This window comes from Mya arenaria, chromosome 3 (genome assembly GCF_026914265.1).
Source record: "Mya arenaria isolate MELC-2E11 chromosome 3, ASM2691426v1".
NCBI classification, from domain to species: domain Eukaryota; kingdom Metazoa; phylum Mollusca; class Bivalvia; order Myida; family Myidae; genus Mya; species Mya arenaria.
Window position 1 is genome coordinate 40106110 of NC_069124.1, and position 9079 is coordinate 40115188.

General features: G+C 36.5%; 1 protein-coding gene across 1 annotated transcript; it reads left to right on the top strand.

Moving 5' to 3' along the window:
• Window positions 1-1253: 1253 nt before the first annotated feature.
• On the top strand, window positions 1254-7485 carry LOC128226016 (insulin-like). The gene is made up of 3 exons (XM_052935916.1): window positions 1254-1292; window positions 6887-7019; window positions 7304-7485. Exons 1-3 carry the CDS (start codon window positions 1254-1256, stop codon window positions 7483-7485), a joined length of 354 nt encoding a protein of 117 aa, XP_052791876.1.
• The last annotated feature ends 1594 nt before the right edge of the window (window positions 7486-9079 follow it).

Sequence of the window (9079 nt, forward strand, 5' to 3'; positions counted from 1 at the left end):
GTAACACATGTGTATATCAATCATGCAATTACATGTTTAATTCAGTCTCTTTCTATATGCTATTTTTTTTCTTCTTTTATTATATATTTAGAACTGAACTATATTCTCAGATATTTAATTTAAATTTTCGTAGGCTTCTTTGCTGCAATTGGAACGCTTCGAATTTTGTTTGACAACGGCTTTTCTCACTGCAAATATTGTTACTTTGGGGGTGTCACAATACACTAAGTTTAAGGGAAAGGATTGTACATGTCTGGACTGGATTACGGGTCTTCAATCACCTATCATTAGTTTCACAAAATAGTAGGAGGCGAAGGATTTTCTTACGACAAATATTATTTACGTCAATCTAAAGCATTTTCTGTTTTAATATGCATTTATTTATCTTAGAGTTGTTGACAATTTAAAAGCCATTAAGCAATCTCGACTAACCCTTTGATTAAAACATACGGTTTATGCCTCTCGATACAAAAATAAAAATAATGACAAAACCAATATATTAATTGAACAAAATCACTAGAGTAGGAGGTCTTTTAAAAATGAAGCAAAGATAAGCAACGCTTGAACACCTATGTATATGCGGCCTTTTCGTACATGGAACTTGCGACAGTACAATGTCATACATTATTCCGCTTGGATCACGTCAACAAAGTACGATTGCTCAATGGTCAGGCTTTAGGTTTTGCCGAGTAACCTGGTATCCATTTCGTACAGACCTTTAAATATGACAAATAAGTGGTCGGACATAAGCATCAAATGCTTTCTTCAGTCGCAAACGATCCTGCCACACAAAAGTATAACGCAGTTTTTTTTGTGTGTTTTTTTAGTATTATTATATTTATTGACTTAGCCCTCCCTATAACTTCGTCTGATTATATCGCTTTCAGATATGAAATAAAAAAACGTAGTCTGCTGCTAGATGTGTCAACTCATATCAACTCTACTTCAAATGAAAACTTATTAGGGACATTGAATAATCCTGGAATGTATCTTTGTGTTTTTACAACTTGAAGAATGGAAAAAAACGGACATAACTTGGTTCATCTGAAGTTGATAGTACGAAAGAGATGCATGTGGTGAGAAGTAAACGTTGAACTTTTTTGATCGCTGTTTTGATAGTTATATTTGTTTTAAAGATAGTTTTGATACTATTTCAAAGCGATTCGTTTACATGTATTTGAACTCGATCTAACACCTGCCTCCGATCGAACTTGGTGCAAAGACCAATACAGACAAGCGTAGAGACGTACACCATGGCGACAGAGCTGAACCTGAAACCAACAGTGATTAGGGTGAGAGTTCGAGTGTTAAAGGTGTCCGCCTCAAAGACGAGAGGATTCATTTGGAAGCGGTTTTGCCATTATACCGAAATAATTGTATTACAAATAAGCTTATTTCACTTTGTCACCAGTACTGGGTTCTACCGAAGTAACGGATTCGAGAATGATTAATGACAGCGTTCAGCTATCTTCACACTCGAGTTAAAATAAATTAGTATTAACGAACAGTGAGTATAAGGTGGATAATTGTTGATTTCAGTGTAAGATCGTATTTTATTTCACGTGTGTCATAAAAACATATTTCCACGATTGGTGGAAACTTTTGATAGCTGACGACCTAGCTGTCTTTTCTATTTCCGTCTCGTGGAGAATTAATTCTTCCACCTCAGGTAAGTTGATCCAAAACTTTAACCATGCTAGAAATTCTTTTCTCCCACCTCAGAAAAGTAGATCCAATAATTTTACCATGCTAAAAATTCTTATCTTGCCCACGGGCGAAGATAAAATGCCCGTATGGAACTCCTTTTCAATGGTCACCACATTGTTATTACCTCCCTTGTTGAAGGCTGTCGTCTGTAGCATCATTGAAACCTTGTCTTGTGGCAATATTTAGAATGCTTATTAATTATTTCTCGCTTCAAATGTCACCATAATAATGCTTCACTCTTTTTAGAACTATTTAAAGACTGATTTGATTATTAACATAATCTGAATCACTGCGCGCATATCCATGACAACCACGAATTATCACATATCCATACGCATTTATTTTCACTACGCACAAAAGAATTCCAGCACATATTTACTTAATTTTGTTTAACTGAGGTGGGAGAAAAGACATCTACCATAGCCGCTCGTGTAAGACAGGTTCATCCCAACACAAGCGTAGGGTGTTTTGCGGAAACGAGGTTTACGAGCGGCCTTATTCTCAAAAAGTGTTGTTTTTCACTGCTTATCATGTACTCGTGTTTGAATGCAAACATGTTAATGATCATTCTCGAATTGACTTTTATTAATGCACATATGATCCAAATAATAACAGTTAATGCACGAAAGTGTTTTTAAATTGAAATTGGCATAAATACATGGCCAAAATAACACCGATTACCATTTATTGAATGGAAATTGAAAAGGTCGAACGAGCAAATGTGAATAAGCATCGACTTTAAAACAGTCTTAGAGTTTGTTTAATGATACATAGATATTCAATCACCATTCACTGTCAGAGATCAGTATGATTCGAATATAACATCGAATTGATGTTCGAGCAGTTGATTTCACATGTATATTTTTTGTACGAAAGCAAATGTTCGAACAATTCAATTCAATTTATTTGCATTATATGGCCTCCGTCCCAAATACACAATATACAAAATGAATTAAACATAATGCATGAAGTTATGACATAAACAAACAAACAACACAGTCAATGTAAACGATGTTGACGTATTATGGTACACAGTGCATTACGTTAACCTTCAAGTTCAGGAACACGTTTGAAACACGGCAACTTTTTCTTATAAAAACAGTCAGTTGATTTTTATTTGCAAAAATATCTTAATTTAAATATATGCAACATTTTTTCATATCATATAATCAAATGGTACAGCAGCATCTGTTTGTCTGTGTGCTTACCCATTGGTATAGCAGCATCTGTTTGTCTGTGTGCTTACCCTTGGTATAGCAGCATCTGTTTGTCTGTGTGCTTACCCTTGGTATAGCAGCATCTGTTTGTCTGTGTGCTTACCCATTGGTATAGCAGCATCTGTTTGTCTGTGTGCTTACCCTTGGTACTGCAGCATCTGTTCGTCTGCGTGCTTACCCTTGGTACTGCAGCATCTGTTTGTCTGTGTGCTTACCCTTGGTACTGCAGCATCTGTTCATCTGCGTGCTTATCTATGTTACTGCAGCATCTGTTCGTCTGTGTGCTAACCTATGGTACTGCAGCATCTGTTCGTCTGTGTGTTAACCTATGGTACTGCAGCATATGTTCGTATGTGTGCTTACCCTTGGTACTGCAGCATCTGTTCATCTGCGTGCTTATCTATGGTACTGCAGCATCTGTTCGTCTGCGTGCTTACCTATGGTACTGCAGCATCTGTTCATCTGCGTGCTTACCTATGGTACTGCAGCATCTGTTCGTCTGTGTGCTAACCCATGGCAGCATCTGTTCGTCTGCGTGCTAACCCATGGTACTGCAGCATCTGTTCGTCTGTGTGCTAACCCATGGTACTGCAGCATCTGTTCGTCTGTGTGCTTACCCATGGTACATCAGCATCTGTTCGTCAGTGTGTATACCCATGATACTGCAGCATCTGTTCATCTGTGTACTTACCCATGGTACAGCAGCATCTGTTCGTCAGTGTGTATACCCATGGTACTGCAGCATATGTTCATCTGTGTGCTAACCCATGATACTGCAGCATCTGTTCGTCTGTGTGTATACCCATGGTACTGCAGCATCTGTTCGTCTGTGTACTTACCCATGGTACTGCAACATCTGTTCGTCAGTGTGTATACCCATGGTACTGCAGCATCTGTTCGTCAGTGTGTATACCCATGGTACTGCACCATCTGTTCGTCAGTGTGTATACCCATGATAATGCAGCATCTGTTCGTCAGTGTGTATACCCATGGTACTGCAGCATCTGTTCGTCAGTGTGTATACCCATGGTACTGCAGCATATGTTCATCTGTGTGCTAACCCATGATACTGCAGCATCTGTTCGTCTGTGTGTATACCCATGGTACTGCAGCATCTGTTCGTCTGTGTACTTACCCATGATACTGCAGCATATGTTCGTCAGTGTGTATACCCATGGTACTGCAGCATCTGTTCGTCAGTGTGTATACCCATGGTACTGCAGCATATGTTCGTCAGTGTGTATACCCATGATACTGCAGCATCTGTTCGTCAGTGTGTATACCCATGGTACTGCACCATCTGTTCGTCTGTGTACTTACCCATGATAATGCAGCATCTGTTCGTCAGTGTGTATACCCATGGTACTGCAGCATCTGTTCGTCTGTGTGTATACCCATGGTACTGCAGCATCTGTTCGTCTGTGTACTTACCCATGGTACTGCAGCATATGTTCGTCAGTGTGTATACCCATGGTACTGCAGCATCTGTTCGTCAGTGTGTATACCCATGGTACTGCAGCATCTGTTCGTCAGTGTGTATACCCATGGTACTGCAGCATATGTTCATCTGTGTGCTAACCCATGGTACAGGAGTAGTGTTAAATTGTACATCATCAAAATATACAGCAAAACCATTGTTCACTGAAGGTTTATTGCTTTTTTTACTCATCATTCGAAAACTAAACTAATAATAATTGCAAAACTTCTTAGATGATGGTCTATTAAAATCCTAAATGAAATGAAACTACAGGTCTTGTACCAGGAATTGTAGCAGATATTCTACCAACGTCATGGTCAACATCGTTACTGTTGGTTATAAAAATAAGAATTGAGGAAAATTAATGTAGTTTTCAGAGGTAAATAGTTGTTTGTATAAAGGCATTTGAGTGCAGTTTTAAAAGTATTTATCACTTAAATAACAAGGCACTCCTTGCTTTTCCATGCACTTACAAGTTATGACCTCGAATCTTTTTTACCAGACAATGGCATAAAGGTAAACATGATTGTCTGAAAAAGTGAAAACATATTTTGAATTACAGTTTCCTGAATTGTCACAACTGGCAGGTAGAATACGTATATATTACTAAAACACAAAAACAGGAAATTGTATACAGTACTATGGCTTCTCTTGCTCAGCACCCCAAGTTAAGGCGAGGATGAGCAAATGTATATAAGCTGGTCTTTTTTGTCATAAAGTTAGGACATGATGTGCAATTGAAAGAGTAGCTTGTTTTGTCTCTGGTAGAGTTTATAGTGCGATCAGTGGAACCGTTACTGGATGTACACAGTTAGGTAGTAGATAATGGGTAGAACTTTGATGTGCTTTGTATTTGCTCTAGCCAGCTCAGCCACATGCTATCGGGATCAAAACTATCCATTTTGTATAATTTTGTATAGCCTAAACCTTACTGCTGATATTTTTTATGCTCGGATTTATTTTATGAGTTTGATTTCTATTGAAAAGGGAAACTTTGGGAAAAGACCTTTATGGCAACATATTTGTATTTTGCTGTGCCATGCTCGGTTCATTATCTGTAAGAAATAATCTGGCTACATCTGTAAACGTTTTTATCTATCGTGTCAATGCAAAAGAAGAACTAAACTTGTCATCGAAGTCATCTTGGCTTTGGTCGTTGATTCTTGGTGGTAGCGAAATATAGATGTAGTTCACGAAGTTTACTGATTTGCCCAGCAAATTTGTAATACCATTCCAATGTTTGTATCAAGATAAAGCAGTAAGTTCAACATTTTCGGAGCTTGTTTGTTGAATAATCGAAACCTGTTTACTGGGGTGGATGTAAATCATGGCAAGTGGGAAACAGATGCAAGATCTAACACATTAAAATAAGTTCACATTAATTCAATTACATAACCATTGTAAATTCTTAGGTTTAAGTTGAGTTATATATTGGTTTTGCTATTGGAAACCATAGCTAAATAATGGTTATTCTACATAAAACAGCTAAAACGCCTGGCCCGGAATAGTCGTGTCCAATGTACAATTATGTGAGGAGAGAATGTTTGTCACCCCATATTTTTGGAATCTTTTGAAAGGGTTTTATATGTATAGAAGTGATTATAAAAGTTTTTATTAAAAATAATACTATAAATTATCTGTTTTCCTGGTATGTTTTCAGTTAAAAAACACAAACATGTAATCTACAATACTTACAATTATATAGGTAATCAGCGATCTTTCAAGTAGATACAAGATACAAAAGTATTTATTTAATGTCGGGTATGTGTTAACGAGAAACATTAACTCATTGAGCTATTTACGACATGTACACCTAATACCTACATGATATGGGGTCACATGTTTTGCAGAATACGAGGAAGATGTTTAGCACTTATCTTGCACCTGTCGTATCGCTGTTGTTGCTACTGATGACGGACACAGTGTCAGCTGGACACGAACAGGCAATCCAGTTTCATTTACTTATGTATTATATTCTATTGTAACTGTTCCTAGCTGTAGCGGAGTTATTATACGTACAATACAATGGTATGCTGTTGAAAACAACTTGCAAATCATAGTTTCCATTTTACCCATTCATTTTCGACTATTATCTATATATTTCTTTGGGCAGAATTAATCACGTAGAAGTTAACATTATTAAATCCTTTTTTAGATTGTTCAGTCACATATTTTGAACACTTTGTTAAAGATGAACATTAACAAGTAATCAATGAAAGCACGTCGGGTTATTAGAATAATATCAACTGTACGTCATCGTATAACCTCACCATTAATACAATGGAACCCACAGGGCCAAGCCCATTATCAAAGTGGTATTGTTTAGAAGCACATCGATGGGTTAAAGCGAAACGGTTCTATCATCTTCGTTATTTAATGTCACTTAGAACCTTTTCGCATTCACCCCTCGACATGGTCGTGGTCCAACAGCCTTTAAAGGAATAACACATAACTTAAGAATCCGCAACCCTATATTTTCTTTCAGAGGTGTACACCCTTAAACAAGCCCCATCCAGACGGACTGTGCGGACGGAACTTGGACTCAGTCCTCAGTCTTTTCTGTGTGAACGGCTATAACCAAAGTCCATCAATGTTTAGGAAACGACGTTCAATAGAAGGTAACGAATAGTGATATATGTTAGGGGACAATATACACAAGATAATATTTAAACATACTCACACTCAATTTTAAAACCAACTATAACTCACTCATGCAAACTTTATTTTAATCATAGTAAAAAGTTTAACTTATAAAATAGATATTCGATGTTATAACGTTCAATCTTCAGCTGTTTTATAATCTAGGCAGAGCGATTTTCCTCATGATTTTTTATCATTACAGAAATTCGGTGATGCTGTATCGCCTATATTTTTTTCTAATGCTTTTGATCATGTACTTCAGACATAAGGTCGGTGTTGTTGCCCCGTTCTGATGCAAACTCGTACCTGGGAATGGAGCGACGTTCTGGCTACTACTGGCAAGGCATTGTCTGTGAGTGCTGTTACCACCAGTGCGAGCTGTCAGAGCTCAACAGCTATTGTAATCCCGGACCAGTTCAGGATTTTGCCGGATTGTTTAAATGAATTATGGTGTTTACAGACATAACATAACTTTTTCAAGAACTTAAAAACTTTAAACACAAAATATATCTCTAATAAGATTATAAGGTTTAACGACGTGAAGAATTTCAAAACCAGACTGCATTATTATGGGTTGTGTTTTAAAAGACAATTTAAAAAAAATAAGGGAAACCCGTCATCCAGTCCATGAAACAGTTGATTTGATGTAATTTTTACATCTTTATAATCACATTAACTTAACATTAACGTCCTACATTTTCTACGTAAAAATAAAATGTGTAGTTTTAAAAGGTGTTCCTTAACATTTATAGGAACAATGACCGTTTATTGAATATGATATACAAAATTAGATGATGAAGGATTATGCCAATCAAGTGGAACAGCTAATAAACAAATATTTATGATACAGACAACTTTCTGATATCTACAGTAACTCTGACATTTTAACTGTATTAATATAAACAAAGACTATATGTTTATCAACGGATATTAGTCGAATTATCCATTATAGTAAATAAATGCATTCTCAACAGTTTGTATTACACGAGGCAAATTAGCTATTAAATCGTTAGTAGGTGTTGTTGAACTATCTTTACCCTCGTATTTTGAAAATGTTTTGTGCATATCTCAGTATTTTTATGACGTAAGAAAGTATTCTTACAAGAGCGCCGCGGAACGAACGTTAACGCATGATTGAAGTGAAGTTGATGAAGGGGCATAACTCGGGAATGTTAACTGCTTCGTGCATAGTGTATCTCGTAATGTGTATATAACATGCAATACAATTATTGTAATCGTTTATTAAGTTATTGCCTAGTTAGAGTTTTGGCATGACTTTTTCCCACCTATCTAGGAGCATCACTAGTATTGATACTTAATAAACCCAGAGTTGTTTGGCCTCGCTTAACATGTTCCTTTTGATTCCAAATATACAAAATTTCATTAAAATATCTTGAAATATGACCATGTTAAGGATTCTGCAAGACTTTATCCACCCATGAAGGAGTATAACAAGACAAATTATAATGTCAGAGCTATAGCCTTGTTATGCATATGTGTATCGTTGCTGGCTACACATGTACCATGGTACATTTGAAAACAGTCAAAACTGTTGAAATCGTTGGGACCTCAGGAAATACTTCTTGATATCGAACATTCGATATAATGAAATAACCGAAATACAAAGAGTACAATTAAACCGAATAAAAACAAAAACAATTTGACATAACAATAACATCGAAATAGCAGAGTTCGACATAGCGGGATTCGCCTGTATCTTGATTGAGTTATGACCAAGGTTAAAAATGTGCACGATGCTGCCGTCGACGACACGGGCATAACAATATCCCGATTGTTTCCTTCGAAAAACACACGCGCTGAAAGTTAGTATTATAAACAATTGTATTAAAAGAATAATGAAATTTGAAAATGAAAACATCCAATGACGATTAAGGGAAGATAAACACACACTTTACTGATTAAATAACGTGTTCATTAAGTTCATTTTGATGAGCTCTGAAAAAATGCGTATAAAAGACATCATGTACGTGTATGTTAGACACATAGTTTCCTGCCATAGAAAGTTAAAAGATCAAAG